The sequence below is a fragment of the Pongo abelii genome, chromosome 14, assembly GCF_028885655.2.
Source record: "Pongo abelii isolate AG06213 chromosome 14, NHGRI_mPonAbe1-v2.0_pri, whole genome shotgun sequence".
Taxonomy (NCBI): Eukaryota; Metazoa; Chordata; class Mammalia; order Primates; family Hominidae; genus Pongo; species Pongo abelii.
Genome location: NC_071999.2, coordinates 108,880,900 through 108,899,151, shown reverse-complemented (window position 1 = coordinate 108,899,151; position 18,252 = coordinate 108,880,900). Strand labels below are relative to the sequence as shown.

Here is an 18,252-nt window from a genome sequence, read left to right as displayed (position 1 = left end):
TAAAATTTTCCATGTTCACAAGTCTGACAAATTTTAGTTTCCAAAATTCCTTTCTCTGCAGGTGGAGATTTGACACTGTACCTGAGTGGGTACAGGATTTAATTGTTACCAGAGCCAAATCCAAAGCAGGAAGAATCCCATCTTAAAATCCTGAGGCACAGGTGCTCTAAGTGGCCTCAATCTTTGCATCCCATATAGAAGCAGCTGGCAGTCTCAGCGGCTGCTCTCAGGGGACTCCCCCAGAAGTCTGGCCAATGCAGGGCTGGGTCGGGGGGGCATTGCAGCAGCCCTGGACCATTTGACAGATAGGGTTCTGACCTTTGGGCCACTGTGTTACCAGCTAATTGAGGGACCAGAAGTTATGAAATTGCATGATTTCACTTTGATCTTTTCTCTATTATACACTGGAAATCACACACATTGAATGTCAGTGGTTCCAGGGTTCTTGAAGAAGGTCTGTGTCTCCAATGAAACCCTCACTTCTCTGGGAGGGAATTCCCACTGAGTCTCCCTTGTAAGTAGGCATGGTGGAGATGTCTTGCGTTTGTCTGATCAGTATCTCATCCTTTGTGGACCTTTTAGGAAAGATCAGTGTGGAAATCAATGAGCCTCCTATTCATATTCTGGGATGGGAACAGGAATAGCAGCCCAGGGCGAGCTGTGGTGAAACAGCCAATCAAGTTACTGTCTGTGGTCCCCTGGGATCATGTGCCTGTTATGGAAGAAGCAATGGAGCCAGGGAAGAAATGGACATCATCTAGAGGTTTGGACTTGGGAAGTGCAACTCCATTGCCTTTAGCTGCAATAGCTGGAGGAGACTTCAGGTTATTTTCCATTGTAGAAAGGGTGGGTCTCCATTGTGAAGTTGTATTTGTGGAAATAAGGAAGTATGTATGCACTGGGTGAGAAGAAGGGTAGGAGGGCTATTATAATCCTTGCTTTTTATGGGTTATGGCCCTTTATCCCTTCTTTGAGTTGCCAGACTGCTCTTCGTGATTTGGTGCAAGGCTTCCCACACAACCCAGCCCTGACTATAGGGGTGAACTTAGGACTAAGTTAGAGCACTCGGAATCTTTTTCCCTAGACATTGAATCTTGACCATAGATACACAGTGATGCATGGTGACTGCAGTTGTGACCTTCAATGGCAATGTTTAAACAGAAGGTCCATGAACTCCTGCTACTGAGATCTCTGGAACCACAGCAGCCCTGGACCCTTTATATCTCAAGGCCGGATGTGTTATAGGACCAACAGGTTCGTATGCCCACTGTGTAGTAACAGGCCAATGCACTGAGACAGCCAGGAGGCAGCAGAGAAAGAGTTTAATGATTGCAGGGCTCCTAGCGAGGAGATGGGAGGAGACCCTCAAATCCATCTCCCCGAGAGTTCTGAGTTGGGATTTTAAAGGGGATCTTGGAGGATGAGGGGCTGGAAAATTGGGGTCATTGATTGGTCAGGGTGAGGAGGATGAAATCATCAGGATGTGGAGCCTGTGTGCTTTGGTGAGTCAGCTTCTTGTGGGGTCCTTCAGACCTGCTGATGTGGGTGGTTTTAGTGGCATGTAGGACATGAAAGAATATCTCAAAGGAAAACAACATTCATAACGTTCTAGTTGTTATCTCTAGAGCAGATAAGGGGATCTATAATCTTGTAACAGGGTCTATCTGATTCTAGGACAACAGACAAACAACAACAAGGAAGCGCGTCAGAGAACAGGCCGACCTCATGATCCATGCTGGGTGTGCTGCAAGCTTGTTTTAGTCTCATTTCTCTCCCTCCCTTCTTCCCTGATTAATAAAGTTCACTGGGATGGTTTCAGATGCTCAGCTTTTCCATATGATTAGGTGAGTGATCCAGAACCCTTCCAAAGAACCCTGTGGACTCAACCCTCTGTTTGAACAACATACAAGATAATATGACACATTTATTTATTGAGGACCTTCTGATCACCTGGCACTGTGCCAGATTATTTCAGATATATAAAATTTCACTTGCTCCTGATGATTCTGGAAAAGAGCAACGGCGTCTTATGAAGCTGTAGCAGATGCTGTCCTGGCCTTGCTCACATCTGTCAGATGTGTTGGAGTGCCCTGGCTGCTGCTCTGCACGTGTAGCTGAGGTCCTGGTGGAAAAATACCACCAGAGCTCTCTGAAGCTGGAGTGGAATAATTCTGAAGTATGTGTTTTGCCTCCTTTCCCAGTGTCTCCCCATGGGGTTAAGCTCTGGTCGCCTGCTTCTGTTGCTGGTCTTGTGGCACACAGGTGGCAGGATGTCACCCTTTCCCTGGGTTGCATCCACTTTCCTTGCTGTGTTATTCACACTCCCCAAATAAAATACTTTCACTCAAATCCCTGCCTTTGTGTCTGCTTCTTCAAGAAACCAGACTAAGTAAGATGGGGGCTTCTGGGATGCTTGGAAGATGCAGCTCAGGGTTGGTCCTGTGTTAATCCTTCTATCAATGCTAATCCACCTCCACCGTATAGATAAGAACACTGAGACACAGGGGAGGCAGGAACAACTCACCTGACATCACTCAGTCCATAGACACCTAGGATGGCAATTGTGGTTTACCCTTCGTGGCAATGCTGATCCTTTGCCTGGCCCAGGGTGGCTTGACCTTTGCACTGTAGACATTCTGAGCCAGGTAATTCTTCGTTGTGCGGAGCTGTCCTGTGCATTGTAGGAGGTTTTGCAGCATCCTCTATGCACTAGATGCCAGTAGCATCCCATCCCCTATTGCAATAACTAAAAATGTCTCCCCCAAATTGCTGAATGTCCCCTTGGCAAGAGGGGAGGACTCCCTCTTGAGAACCATAGCCCAAGAGAGCCAGATTTCATAGGAAAAAAGGCAGTGCCCATCCTGACGGAGAGAGGTGAGTGACAGCACATGAATAGCCTCCTTATTGAGCCTTTGATCCAATCTTGTATCTTCTGACTCCAAATCTGGCCCACTTTCCATTATGTACGCTTCTTGGGATCAATTGTTCCATTGTTCTACTTGTTAGAAAGTTCTTTCCTGTTGAGCCCAAATCTGCTTCCCAGTAACTGACTTCATCAGCGTGCCCTCCAAAGCCATGCAGGAGGACTAATCCTTTTCACGGGCTGCACTTCAACTATTTGAAAACAACTTGTGTGTCCCTGCCCTGTTCCCTCCCTGCCCTGCCCCCCGCCAATCCCTCTCTGAACCTTTGGAGTCTTCTCCTGGCTGCTTGGGCACTGAGTTTCACTCAATAACAAATTCAGCAACTACAACACCTACTATGTGCCAGGAGCTACCATATGTCAGGGAACAATTCTCAGACAGGAAATTCCAACTTCTTGGTTCCTTCTCACACCTGCAAACAAAAATTGCCAGAGCCTGGAGTTGATGCATGTTAAAGCTTCTGGGTGATTTGGACATAGCCTCTGCCTGCAGGTAAGTCCAGCATTTAAGAGCCTTCGATCTACCGTGGTCTATCTCCAGGCAATAGAGCTCTGATGTATATCTTAAAGCAGCAATCTAAAAGATGGCATTGAAGAAAGTATTAAAAAGGAACTCTTTTTAAAATTATTTATTTATTTATTTTTATTATACTTTAAGTTCTGGGGTACACATGCAGAATGTGCAGGTTTGTTACATAGGTATACACATGCCATGGTGGTTTGTTGCACCCATCAACCCATCATCTACATTAGGTATTTCTCCTAATGCTCTCCCTCCCCTAGTCCCCCACCCCCGACAGGCCCCAGTGTGTGACGTTCCCCTCCCTGTGTCCATGTGTTCTTATTGTTCAACTCCCACTTATGAGTGAGAACATGCGGTGCTTGGTTTTCTGTTCCTGTGTTATTTTGCTGAGAATGATGGTTTCCAGCTTCATCCATGTCCCTGCAAAGGACATGAACTCATCCTAAAAAGGAACTCTTAATAGGATGCTAGGTTAAAGAGGTACATGTTTCTATCAAGTCACATTTTCAGTAAAATAGCTTTTAAAAAGTTTATACAAAAAAAAAAGCCTAGAAGTTGATACAAAAAAAAATGTTAGTGAGGTTTCTTTCTCTAGATAGTAGAATTAAAGGAGATCAACATTTTTTCCTTTGTCCTTTGCTTCATTTTAAAGCTTGTAAAATGAATGCATATGTGTGTCTATGTGTGCGTCTATATGCATATAAATATACACACATATATTCACGTACATCGCAATCAGTTTTTAAAAGGTTTTTGTAAAATTGAACTGATGACTATCTTCTTGCTATTTCTCATAGGGACTGATGACACCTGGAAGAAATAAGTCACAGAGATGCAGAATGCAATCACAGAACTAGATGCATTTGGGGAATAAGAAAGCATTAGAACGATAGAGGTGCAACAAATGCCAGCTTATCCCCCATCATTTAAGAAAGTGGGAAAGGTTATTTACATGGGACAACAGCACATCTAGATGAACATCCTGAGTGAAAAGAAACTGACATAAAGAACACAAAATAGTGACACCAGAGAAACAAGTACCAAGGGTGGGTACAAAAACAAAAATGGGCTTTTATATCTACTCAGGTTAAAACACCATTCATCTAACTCCCTGGTTGAATGTAGCCTATCACAAGTGATTCTTTAATTCCCATTTGTCTGAGGCTTTACTTTACATGACCTATATTCTATTTTAAGGGTTTCTGAGCTTCACAAATGAGCACATGATTTTCCTCCTTCCCTTTTGACTATCCCTTATTTCAGTTAAATAAATCACAATGGCTTACTTTTTCTTGGAAGAGTTTTTCTGATTTCCTCTTCCCTCTGCTCTTTCTAAATCCCCCGGATTCAACGTTAAGCCTTTGACTCCTGTCCCTTCTCATGGATAGACGTTCTCCTTTCTTCCTCCTAAAAGCATTCCCTTCCTCTTGGTAGATCCTTGCGTTCTTTCCGGCTGCCTGGATACGGGTCCTAGGCAGAGGCTGGGTGGGCATGTCCTTCCTGTGGCTACTGGAGTTTGGCAAATGAGCACAAAATTTGCAAGTCTGTGCAACTGTTCACCACCCACTTCTTTGAAAAGTGAACTGGAAGTCTAACATTTCTAACCACATCACAGCAACTGGATGCCACAGGGGCAGCCTCTGTTCTGTTCCAGTGATATTCCTGAAACTTTTGAAGGGAATTCCATTTAATGTTGCTAGGACTGTGTGTGTGTGTGTGTGTGTGTGTGTGTGTGAGAGAGAGAGAGAGAGAGAGAGAGAGAAAGAGAGAGAAAATTCTAGCAAAGTAATGTGTCTATGAGGACTGGTAGATAATGCTACCCTAAATAACTTGGGCTTCCACTGGCTGGCTTTTGTTCATAAAATGCTAATCCTTTCAGGTGTAGACCTATATAAAACATTGGGGATTAAAGAGTGCACAGAAGCCTCAAATCTCTTCTGCTGCATAAGGTAAAGATATGTGTAACAATTCAAAATTATTTTGGGCATACTAACAAGGAGTCATTTCCAATTCTTTATTAACTACGAACATGTGGTGTAGATCATAGATGTGCTGAACTAGTAACAGTCAGTCAGTAATTATAGTCGTTCTTTTGTAGATTGCTTTTCAATGCACAGCTATCTTTGGGAAAAATTAATTTATCATGTCTACAATGATGGGGAGGTTATCATTTCATTGCACAAGGAAAACTGTCACTGGTATTTGACTGAAAATAGTTCTTTTCTTGCATGTAAAATGAAGATGTCTTAGATTTAGTGTGCAGGGTCCCATGGTGACAGGTTGAAATTCCATATACAGTGTCACACTGTGTATCTCCTCTGTAACTTTGGAGAAAATAACAACAGTTGATACTGTATGTGCAGGAGGCTTTGCATGGGCGACCCCTCTTAATTCCCACAACCACAGTATGAAGCAGGTGTCACCATCATCTGCATTATTTACTTGGATTGTACGTGGCACAGCCAAGAGTCAAAGGCAGGCAGGTTTCTCACCACAGTGCTGAGACGTCTACACTGCGGACCCTCCAGGTACTTTCTAACAACCAGTCTGCTATTTTCTAGGGGGAACAATTAACTTCCTGCAGTTGTGAGAAAGTTGGAAAGAAGGAGCAAGTGAGCACCTGTAAGAGAAACAAATTCTCCTGTGAATCAGAGCCTGGTAGAGCATTCTTGGCTGGCTTGGTGAGCTAGAAAATTGTATCAAATAGTTGATTATTTGATTCTAGAGTCAATGAAATGCCACATTACTTCCACCACAATCTCATTGCTTTCAAATCTGTTGTGTAGACATGTGTGGGGCACGCAGCCTCTCCCAGGCGTAGACAGAATTACCCACATGGTGGGGGCCTGGCGCTCTTTCTTAGGCTTTGTTACCTGAGGGCAATTTTGTGCCTGCACGGCTGGATTTAGTGCTGGTCTTAGGTGAGCTAGTCAGTCGTGGTGTGGCTGGCGTTTCCAGCTTCCATCCTCAGTTGGATGGAACCTCAATGTGATGGGCAACTCGTGTGTGTGAGGAATAAACCCAGGACAGTAAACACAGATGAGAACCATTTACATTTTGTAAAAGGGACCACAAAATCTCACTGTGACGGCATAGACTTCAGATACACAAAACATGATGAGAAATTTCAGGACAAAGCAGGCATGGAAAACCAAGTCAGAACCAAGGCAACTCGGGCTGCATCCTGCCTGCTGAGTAAGAAGGGAGACTTCGGCTGGATGGCCCATCCTGGCTCTGACTCCCGGCGTCGTCCCTGGCCAGCTGCGCCTGGTCTTGCGCTGGTTTTTAATCTCTCTGAGCCTGAATTTCTCTCATCTGAGACAAGGCGTCATGCCAGTGTCTACCTCATAGGGTTTTTGTGAGGATTCAATGAATACACATCAAGCCCTTCAAGAACTATGCGCAGCAACAATGTGAGAATTCCTCCAGCAACATCAGGCATCGTTATTTTGAAACCAATCAATGATCCCAATAGCTAGGTCTCTTGTTCTGGACCAGGTACCATTTCCCGCGCTTTAATAATCACGTTCACTCTTCTGTTTCTCACGGCAGCCTTAGGAGGTAGGCGGATATTATGATCGCCTTTTCGCTGATGAGGAAATGGGCCCTGAGGGACTGAGTGAGTTGCCCAGTGTTTTTTTAGAGTGGGAGCCAAGTCGAGCTCCTGGCCCCGGCCCCAGTGCTTTCTACTGTCTTGCAATAGAGCCTCGGAGGAAAGCAGAGCAGCCTTGTGTTTGCTCCAAATCCCAGTTTCTCATCCATGATGTCATTAACCCCAGAATCCGCACGTACCCTCAGTGGTATGCAAGTCTGGATAGATTTTACGACTCAGTTCCAAAAGTTATTAGAGACACAGTATAGAGTCCCAGAACTTAGTGATGGGCTACAATATTTGGAGTGGGGAGGACGACGGCAAAGAATAACTTTTCAAAAGAACAAAAACTTGCTATAGGCCCCTGAGCAACATAAAACTGGTTTTCAGGCCAAAGCTGCTGTTTTTGCATTTCTTCACGCACATAGGTTCAGTAATGCTTAATGGTTTCTCTGCATCTTGCTCTGCAAAGCCAGGATAACAGCTCCTTGGGTGGATGCTTTGCTCATTCAGGGAACTAAGCTGAAAAGCAGGCGTTCTTTTCAGCTCAGATAAGCTACACCTTTCGGAGCTCTTCGGGAATGTTTTGGGCTGAGCGACTCGGGCCTTGTCCAGCTCTTTCCTCTCAGCAGGCTCCGGCTATGGACGTGTGTCTGAGCTCCGCGCAGCAGCCTGGGCGCCGGGGGGAAGGACTCAGCTCCCCGGGTGTCTGGTTAGAGGCCGAGAAGAAGGGGGCTCCGCAGAAAGACAGCACCGGGGGAGTCCTAGAAGGTAACCTCCTTCTTCATCACTTCAACAGTTTTCCTCAGTTGCTTTCCTGGCCATGACATTTTCAAGTAAATGTCAGTGACAAGAATTTCCATTTCCTTTTAACATGAGATTTTTTACTATAAGGAAGCTTAGCAGAAAAATATTTTGCAAGCATAAACATAATTCCTGTTTTTTCATTATTTACTTATTAAAAGTAATTCCTGTTTTTTCATTATTTACTTATCAAAGTTCACACATTTGTTTTTATTGTATGTATAGATCTAAGCTTGCTGTATTTTTGTAACAAGAACTTAAAAGAAGAAAAAAAAATCTAGGTTCATTCCTGCTTTTCACCGAAATACATTCTTGGCAGCTTTGCCATACGGTGAATCTTTATAAATCAAACTGTATTTCCCCATTAGGACAATGTAACAGTTTAGGGTTACATTTCTGGGCATGGATTCAGTTGTAAATAAATAATAGACATAACAAATGATCTAATAAAAGCCAAGATGCAGCATTTACAGTGTTTATAATTAAAGGTGGTAAAAAATATATCCCAACTCTAATAAATGAGAATGTTGTCTATTTTTACTGAATTGTTTACATAAAAATGCAACTCTACCTTATCTGAAAATCTGATCTCTCTAAAACTATCAGAATAGCATAGAGAGAAAAAATGAAAATATTTCAGGCACAAAAACATACGTTTCTTTATCGTTGTAGAACCTCACAGGGTCTTATGAGAGAATATGTGTATGTCTATGTTTCCTTACAATGTGGATTGGAAAAGTGTAGCTGTCAAGCTTCATATTTGTCAGTTTATTTACCTGTGAAATGATGAGCCATTCAAAATCAGCCTACTTACTCTTCCTAGTCTCTAGAGAAAAATAAGTCCCCAGATGGTGACATATGGAAGGAGGGACAGGCATGGCCTGGATGAGAGTGGCGCAGGGTAGGGAAGCTGGCAGGGGCTAGTACAGGTCCCTGATGCTCTGAGCCACCACCCAGCGGTGTGCTGGAGATGGCTTGTACTGGCACCTGAATTTCAGCAATTTTTGTAGCTGATTGTTATATATAACCATCATTCAAATTTAAGTTAGAATCTTACGATTAAATAGATTATATTAAAGACAAAGGTATATTAAAAGCGAAACTGATAAATACTCAAAGCTCATCATCAATTATTCTATTACTTCTTCCTAATATCTATGCTCTCGAGGTTAATCGTGTCTGTGGTGTCCGTACGGTAGGAACACTACACAGTGGCGAGGTACTGCACGTCTTTCCCCAACGACGTCAATGCTGCTTCTCTGAAATCAGCACAGTGGGAGTATTTACTCCAGAGCAATCATCAAACACTGTCAATCACTGCTTCTTCCCCTCTTGCTGAACTAGTTATTAAACATTAATCACCATATTTTTCGGCCTTCCTCCTGCCTTTAAACCAGAATTCAGAGCCAGCCTGTCAGCCCTGTGGTAGGAGCTGGGGTTCTGTTGGATGTCGGTGGCTTTCCAAAAGAGGTGGGGAGAGCTACAGGGCTCCCTCCTTTCCCTACAATCTCCCTACAGCCTCCTACCAGGGCAGGTGACCGCAAAGGACAAGGTCTCAGGACTGAATTGGTTACCTTTATTAGAGGGGTCTTGCAAGTTCACTGAGGTCCCAGGTTTCTGGAAACTCATCATTTTTTGTCAGGGCAGAGAATTCTCCTTCAAAGTGGTAGAACATACTAAATCAAAGTCACAGGCTAAAACAACACTCTGAAGAGCTGAAGGCACCCATGATGCTAATTTACAAATGAGTCACTTCATTCACATTTTTTTTTGTAGTGTGCTGCACACTGATACTTTTGTAACATACAACAAAAATGAATTTCTAGAGATATTAAATGAAAATATATAGAGACATATAAAATACAAGCTCCTGGTTTTGTTCGTAGTTAGATTCAACAGGCATTGTCAAATGGTTGTGACTATTTCTAAAGGCTCACTCCAAATCCCTCTACTTACTGTGGAGCTGTTACCAGCATTTGCAGGGCAGTGGCATGGGACTGTTCCAGTGTGTATGGAATGAGTGAGACCTGAAACACCTGGAGGCCCTGCCCCTACCTGAGGGATGCCCTGCTGACCAGGTTTCTTCCAAGACCCACTTCCCTTTGCCTCGTATTCACCTCCTCCTGCCTTCCACCTTGAGTGCCTATTTCAGATTAAAACACTTCCAATGTTCACTGGCTGCCCCTTCTACCTTTGTCCAAAGCCCACATTTCACCCCCAGTTAAACATTTTACAGTCATATCCCAGGCCACAAAGGCAGGTTTCACGCAAACAAAACTGACCTTCCTCCCCCCTACTCTCCGCACTGTTAATTCTTTCCCACCGCTGGGACCAACACCTTTTCCTCTGCTCCAGATCCTTCTTCCACACACTTTGACTCACTGTTCTTTTATTCCTAAACACTCTGGAAAACCTGCAAACACTTGTGATCCCTTGATGTTAGCCCGATCAGGTGCTCTTTTCCTCTCATTTTATATGCCATTTGAGAGCTGCTAGCGTGGGTCATGGGTTTAAAGGAGTATTTAAAGCAATAGTAACTTAATAGCCGGAGCTCAGCTGACATCCTCCCCCAGGGCTGTGGGGCTGGCTGGGCCTCTACCTTTTGAGCAGCAATTGTAGGAAAGATTGAAGGAACATGCTCCAGCCAACACGTGGGAATGTTACTTCACTTCAAGACCTAAAAACAGGCAGGTCTGGCTGGGCGTGGTGGCTCATGCCTGTAATCCCAGCAATTTGGGAGGCCAGGGCAAGCAGATCACGAGGTCAGGAGTTTGAGACCAGCCTGACCAACATGATGAAACCCCGTGTCTACTAAAAATACAAAAATTAGCTGGGCGTGGTGGCGCACACCTGTATTCCCAGTTACTCAGGAGGCTGAGGCAGGAGAATCGCTTGAACCCGGGAAGCAGAGGTTGCGGTGAGCTGAGATTGCGCCACTGCACTCTAGCCTGGGCAACAGAGTGAGACTCTGTCTCAAGAAGAAAAAAAAAAAAAAGGCAGGTTTGTGTTTACCTAGTTCCTCTGTATCCAGACAGCTCATTCGTGCAATTTTGCTGGTAAGTTTGCCATTTTTCCATCAGCAAAATATAGGGTGGGGACTGATCCATACATCTTCTGTCCTCCCCTAAATGAAGAAAAGACCCAGAGCATTCTTTGGCATTTTGTCATCTGATAAAACTGTCACATCCAAATTTCATGTCCCCATCACCCCATATAATTCAATTTTGTGCCTATTTGCAGCTGTCCTTCTTGATAGCATCATCCCCTCTGTTTATGGAAAGGTCGTTCAATCTAATGCCATCTTAGCAATTATACCAAGTGTGTCTTTGCACTGGATTTGAACAAATCATGATCTCCATTTTATTTTTCTGCTTCACAGAATCCAACAAGATAGAACCATCTCTTCATAGCCTCCAGAAATTTGTTCCTACAGATTACGCCAGCTACACTCAGGAGCATTATCGGTTTGCAGGAAAGGAGATTGTCATCCAGGAATCCATAGAGAGTTATGGAGCAGTGGTGTGGCCAGGGGTGAGACAACTGTCACGTTTGTGACAGTTTCTGGAGATAACAATTTCGTACTTCCGAGTTGCCTTGGACAATTTGTCAAGCTCCTTCATATCCTGTGCTTCTCAGTTTGAGGTTCAATTGCTCGCCCCCTGGAGGGTGTTGGTGGTGTGCTTGGGATCAGCAAAAACAGTATTTCTTTCAGAAACACTGGTTTTGCTTTAAGTTCCGTTTCTTGAAACATTATTTTTATATTAAATAAACTCAGCTATGTGAGGAAGTGAATGCAAAACTTGTATAAATTGTTAAGAAAAAACCCAGGGATTTAGAGTTTAGATTTTGCAGTGGGCATCTCTGAGCCACGCCCATCGACCCTCAGCCATTCATCTCTCTCTCTCTCTCTTTTTCTTTTGAGATGGAGTCTCACTATGTTGCCCAGGCTGGAGTGCAGTGACACGATCTTGGCTCACTGCAACCTCCACCTCCTGGGTTCATGCAATTCTCCTGCCTCAGTCTCCCGAGTAGCTGGGACTACAGGTGCGTGCCACCACGCCCGGCTAATTTTTGTATTTTTAGTAGAGATAGGGTTTCACCATATTGGCCGGGCTGGTCTTGAACTCCTGACCTCAAGTGATCTGCCCACCTCGGCCTCCGAAAGTGCTGGGATTACAAGCATGAACGACCACGCCTGGCCGGCCAGCCATTCATCTCTTTTCCACGGGGGCTGTGTCGGTAGGGATGTTTAGTAAGCATGACTTCGTGGCATGTCACCCCTGCCACAGCCCTGAGAGGATGGCGCTGAAATGGGGGCAGTCCTCTGGATTTTGAGTCAGAAAAGCTGCCATTTCAGGGCTGGGTAGTCACAAATGTTCACCTCACCTCCGTTTGCCTTCATTTCCATATTTAAAACCTAGGGTGGTGGTAATGTCTACAGCGCTCCTGACATGGTTGTCAGAATTGTGAGAATTAATTTCAGGTTGTGAGATTAAATGAAGTCCTAGCGTAAGCTCACATGAGCTGTCCTCATTAACGTAATATTCTTTCCACCTTTCAGCTGAGGAAATGGGAACACAGGCCAGTCTGCTGGCGTGGTAAAGCTCCCGACTGGGGTGCAGGGCAGAGCCAAGATGGACAGTGGCCCTCGGAGCCAGCGTGGTCGCTTTTCCCACTGCAGATGTTGTCAGTGATTAGAAAGGCTCCAGATCAGAAGTTCTCAATCTGCAGTCTTGTTAAAATGCGGATTCTGATTCAGGAGGTCTTACACATTCCGGGGTGATGCATATCTGCTGGGCCAGGGCCCCCACATTGAGTAGCCCTGGTTAGTGGTTCCACAGGGCTCCCTCAGGTCATCTGGCGATGATACAGGATGCGGAAAAGGGTAGCCAAAGGGCTTCAGGCTCTTAGGTGTCGACCTTCACTCACTCCCAAACAGGGAGCTCTATTTTTACACCTTATGCATATAATTTCCTTCAACCAAAGGCTTTTCTTTGCCTTAAAAACAAGTTTGAAAATCACCAGACTACTCACAGCTTCCTATTGTAACACATTCGGCAAGTAGACGACAGCAGTGGAGTAGCAAGAAAGTGGTATAGTAAGAGATCAGAGGCCGGGCATGTGGCTTACGCCTGTAATCCCAGCACTTTCGGAAGCCGAGGCAAGAGGATCGCTTGAGCTCAGGAGTTTGAGACCAGCCTGGGCAACATAGTGAGACCCCATCTCCCTTTTAAAAATAATAATAAAAAAAGAGATCAGAAATTGAAAAAAGAATATTTGCCCCGTTTTATTCTGAATGAGGTATCACTCATGCAGCAAACACTAGCCTCTCACGAAACCTGCTTCCTGAAAGCTGCACAAGAAGGGTATCTAGAGTGGGACGGCGCCCTTTTCCTGTGCGACTTCAGGTGCAACTCTGAAAAGATCTGTTCAGAGTTTGCTAACAGGACAAGGGGCTGGGGGGAATGTTTGCAATGTCAAAAGACATAGCTGTCCCTGAGAAAAGCTTTGTCTCCAGATGACATCCTGGGGCCAGCCCCTCACAGGGCAGGGCACCAGGAAGGACCCCTGCAGCCATCTCCAGGAAGTTCCTCAGAGCTGCCCTCTGAATGGCTCTAGGTGACACTCTTTTCCTGATATTGACCCCCTCCTCCCAGCCCCCACAGCAAATACTTCTCTTCTCTCCTTAAGGACCAAAGAACTCCTTTCTTCAAAACTTCCCTTCTAAGCTCTGGAGCTCCCTGCAGTGTGCGGCAGTTGGTGCTATTTATGTCACACCCATGTTGCTATTTTACCCACCGTCCTGGCCTTCCACACCAGCTGGCTTCTCCCCGGCCCCATGAAGTCGGCCCTGACTCCTCGGTGACTCTGTGGTGACCCCTCTCCCCTCAACTTGCTGTCTGCCTCCTCTACAGCACTTACCTCCCCAGAATTCAGTTTGTAATTGGCTGACATGGCCCCTAAGCCCCACCACTGAGTTCCCAGACAGTACAGGTGACTGCGTCATATTCAACTTTGTCCCTGGCGGTTGAATATGAACAGATGAGGATGAAATGGAGTGACGTACAGGGTCAGGTTGGCTACTAAACCTACCACTGGTAATACTAAGAGTGACACGTCTCCAATCATCCTGGCTGCCCCCACTCCAAACTGGGCCCCAAATAGAAAGTAGAGTCCAGAGGAAGATGGGGGCATATCTTTAGCTAGGGCCTAAATGTATAAGTAAATTATAGAGTTCATTGTTTTTTAAATCTCAGTGTTCACATTCCTCACTCTGGGGTATTTATACTCAAATTTAAGTAACTTTCTGTCATTTCTTCTCATAACTCTTCCTAATCTCTCCAATCAAGGGCACTGCTAGTTGATGCCTCATTGCCATACATGTAAACACCTCAGCAATGAATGCAAATCAAATACCCTTTACTCTCTGTGGAAAGGTTAGAGGAAGGTGGAGGCAGAAGAGAAAGAATAAAGAAGAAAGGGATGTTTGATTTCCTGTATAAAAAACTAACAATATTTGTTGATACATAAAACATTTAAAAAAAATCTCCTTGCTACTACTCAAAGTGGGTACATGGGCCAGCAGATAAGCATCATGTCAGGGCTTGTTTAGATGTGCAGGATCTTGAGCCCCACTCTTGACCTACTGAATGAGGATCTGCATCTTTAACAAGCTATCCAGGGGATCTGTTTGCACACTGAAGTCTGAGAAGCAGTTTCTGAACAGTCTGTTTCTTAGAAGAGCCACTTTAAAAAAAGTCACTAACCCATTGTTCAGTACAGCAAAGCGCTCCCCAATCTGAATTTTGGTAAAGGAGTCAGGAAAGAGGTGTTCAAGTTTATAAAATGACATTTTAAAAAAATATTTCTATAATTTAAAAAACTCTCTTACAAGAAAGAATTCTAACATAAAACAACATTCTTAAAGCAGTTGGAGACCCAACATGATTAAACCAGTGGAAGAAGTTGCTGTTTTTAGCCCAACATTGCCCTGATTTGAAAGAGCTAAGCTGATCTACTGTTCTTCCTATTCGTTGGAGATTTAGGAGGCAATTTAACAAATCTTTTTTCCCCAGTTCCTTACATGCAATTTATTATAACTTCTTTATTTCAGAGGTCTAAATATGGCATTGAGTGTACATTTGGGTTCTTATGAATATAAACTGAACATATGTAATAACATGTCTTTTAGTATTTAAATTTGGGTGCCAGAAAGGGTTGCTACTGGCTTCCAATGTTCCAATGCCCACATGAAAAGTTATAATTATTTTTTAGGCTACAGCTTTGTGTCAATATTTGGAGGAACATGCCGAGGAATTGAATTTCCAAGATGCAAAAATACTTGAAATTGGTGCTGGACCAGGCCTTGTTTCCATTGTGGCCAGTATTTTAGGTTTGTTTGTTTATTCCTGACCTAGTATCCAGACCTTTACCGTAACAACAATAGCAAGTGCTTACTCTATGACAGGCTGTGGCTTAGGTGCCTGGCCCTGACTTCACTCAGTGACTCTCCCCAAAATGTCTTGCGGCAGGAATTACTGCTGTTATTCACAGAGATAATTGAGTCTCGGAGAGGTTAATAAACTCCAATCAACCAGTTTCCATGGGACGAAGTTGAGTCCAGAGGCATGACTCTGAATCTCTGCTGTCAACCCCACGGGTGGGGTGAGGTGGGGGAGCTACTGACATCAGGTGGTTGGAGGCCAGGGAGGCTGCTCACCATCTTACAGTGCATAGGACAAGACCATCCACAAGAAAGAAGGAGCCAGCCCACATCAGGTCAAACATGTCCAGCCCACCCACCAATAGAGCCAAGGCTAAGGAATCCAGTTGTTTCTTGTGTTTCTCCCTGGGTATATGTACACTGTGGCTGCCCAAATGTTTCCAGGTCATTGTTTTCTTTTTCTCTTAGGAGCTCAAGTCACAGCAACAGATTTGCCTGATGTCCTGGGAAACCTTCAATACAATCTTTTAAAAAACACACTACAATGTACAGCACATCTGCCTGAAGTAAAAGAACTGGTATGGGGGGAAGACCTAGACAAAAACTTTCCCAAGTCAGCTTTTTACTATGATTATGTCCTAGCCTCGGATGTGGTCTACCATCACTACTTCCTGGACAAGCTGCTCGCCACCATGGTGTACCTTTCCCAGCCAGGGACGGTGCTGCTTTGGGCAAACAAATTCAGGTTCAGCACCGACTATGAATTTTTAGATAAATTCAAGCAAGTTTTTGACACAACACTGTTGGCTGAATATCCAGAGTCATCAGTCAAACTTTTTAAGGGGATACTAAAATGGGACTAAATCCAACAAAATGGCTTTCACAACGTTAGTGTGTCTTTTGAGCAATGTGTTTGAAATTGCTTTGGTAATAAAGACTTCTTTTATAGGATTGAGAAGGTAGTGCATAGAAACAACTTGTATACTTGGAACAAATGTAACAATACTGCAGAAACTTTCTCATTTCTAAGATAACTTAAGATTATCCGGTTAATCTAAATATCGAAAAAGAACAACATAAAAACATGAAAGTAGCTTTGTTGGTTCCAACGAAGTTATATGTTTAATAAATCTTACATGGATAAATTAATAAGTGAATTTCTTCCCTATTTCTGCTACAGAGCATATGTTTAAACTTGGCAATATAGTCTTGTCACATGCTTTTTGAAACTGGGCTTGACAGACTCACTATATCTTAGTTTGAAGAATCTACTTTTGCAGATTTTTAACTGCAGCAAAAAGAGGATATTGAATGATAGAAAACAGTTAATAGGCTTAAAGTTGATTAAAAGTGAAAAATAAAACTGCCAGAATGAGAACAATGTTGTCTTAAGAACTTCTTAAGATAATTTACAAAGACTCTCCCTCTGTGTCAATATCTTAATAATTTCTAGTTAATTTCTGTATTGTCTGCTTTTTTCACAATAAGTATTTTAGGCTCTCCAGTCACATACTGTTCTATATATATATATTATATATATATAATATATATATTATCTATATAATATATATTATCTATATAATATATTATATATATATGTTCTGTAAAACAAGAATATATTATATAATATATATTATATATATTATATATAATATATATTATATAATATATATTATATATAATATAGTATATATAATATATCGTATATAATATATATTATATATCATATAATATATATTATATCATATAATATATAATATATATTATATTATATATTATATATAATATATTATATTATAATATATAATATATATAATATATAATATATAATATATAATATAATATATATAATATATAATATATAATATATAATATAATATATATAATATATAATATATAATATATAATCTATATTATATAATATAATATATTATCTATATTATATAATATAATATATTATCTATATTATATAATATAATATATTATCTATATTATATAATATAATATATTATCTATATTATATAATATAATATATTATCTATATTATATAATATAATATATTATCTATATATAATATATTATATATATAATATATTATATATATTATATAATATATTATATATTATATATATTATATATAATATATTATATATTATATATATTATATATAATATTATATATTATATATATTACATATAATATAATATATTATATATATGATATATATTATATATAATATAATATATATATTATATATATATATATTTTGCTTTTACAACCATTTATGAAAAGGTAAGAACCTTCTTAGCCTGCCCAAACAGGCCTTGAGTTAGATTTGGTTCACAGCTCATAGTTTACCAACCCCTGGAACTGCAGGCAATCCACAGTGAAATTATTGGAATTTGTAAGAGTTTAGCAAGGTTGCCAAATGTCAATAGCGAAAGCTCAATCTTATTTGTAAATTCTAACTACAAATAGTTAGAAAATGAAATTTAAATTAAGATACCACTTACAATCGCAATAGTGAAGACTTAGGAATCCATCTAACAAAAGATGGGCAACAAATTGATGCAAATGTATCTAGCATTATCGAGACACATTAAAACTAACATAAGTAAATGGGGAGACATCAAGTTTGTGCATTGGAAGACATTGTAAATATGTCAGTTTTCTCCAAATTGATCAACAGCTTACGTGAAATCATTGTAAAAATCCCAATATACTTTCCTGTGGAATTTGTCAAGCTAAGTCTAAAATCATGTGAAAATAAAAAGGCCAAGAAGAATCAAGATGCTCCTGAAGAACCTGGTGGGAAGATAGGCTTCATAAGAAGTAGTACTTTGCTGGGTGCGGTGGCTCACGCCTGTAATCCCAGCACTTTGGGAGGCCGAGGCGGGCGGATCACGAGGTCAGGAGATCGAGACCATCCTGTGAATGGTGAAATCCCGTCTCTACTAAAAATACAA

General features: G+C 42.0%; 1 protein-coding gene across 1 annotated transcript; it reads left to right on the top strand.

The window, feature by feature from the left end:
• The first annotated feature begins 7,679 nt into the window (after positions 1-7,679).
• On the top strand, positions 7,680-16,149 carry METTL21C (methyltransferase 21C, AARS1 lysine). Its single transcript, XM_002824409.5, has 4 exons — positions 7,680-7,809; positions 11,222-11,373; positions 15,118-15,235; positions 15,755-16,149. Exons 1-4 carry the CDS (start codon positions 7,680-7,682, stop codon positions 16,147-16,149), a joined length of 795 nt encoding a protein of 264 aa, XP_002824455.1.
• The last annotated feature ends 2,103 nt before the right edge of the window (positions 16,150-18,252 follow it).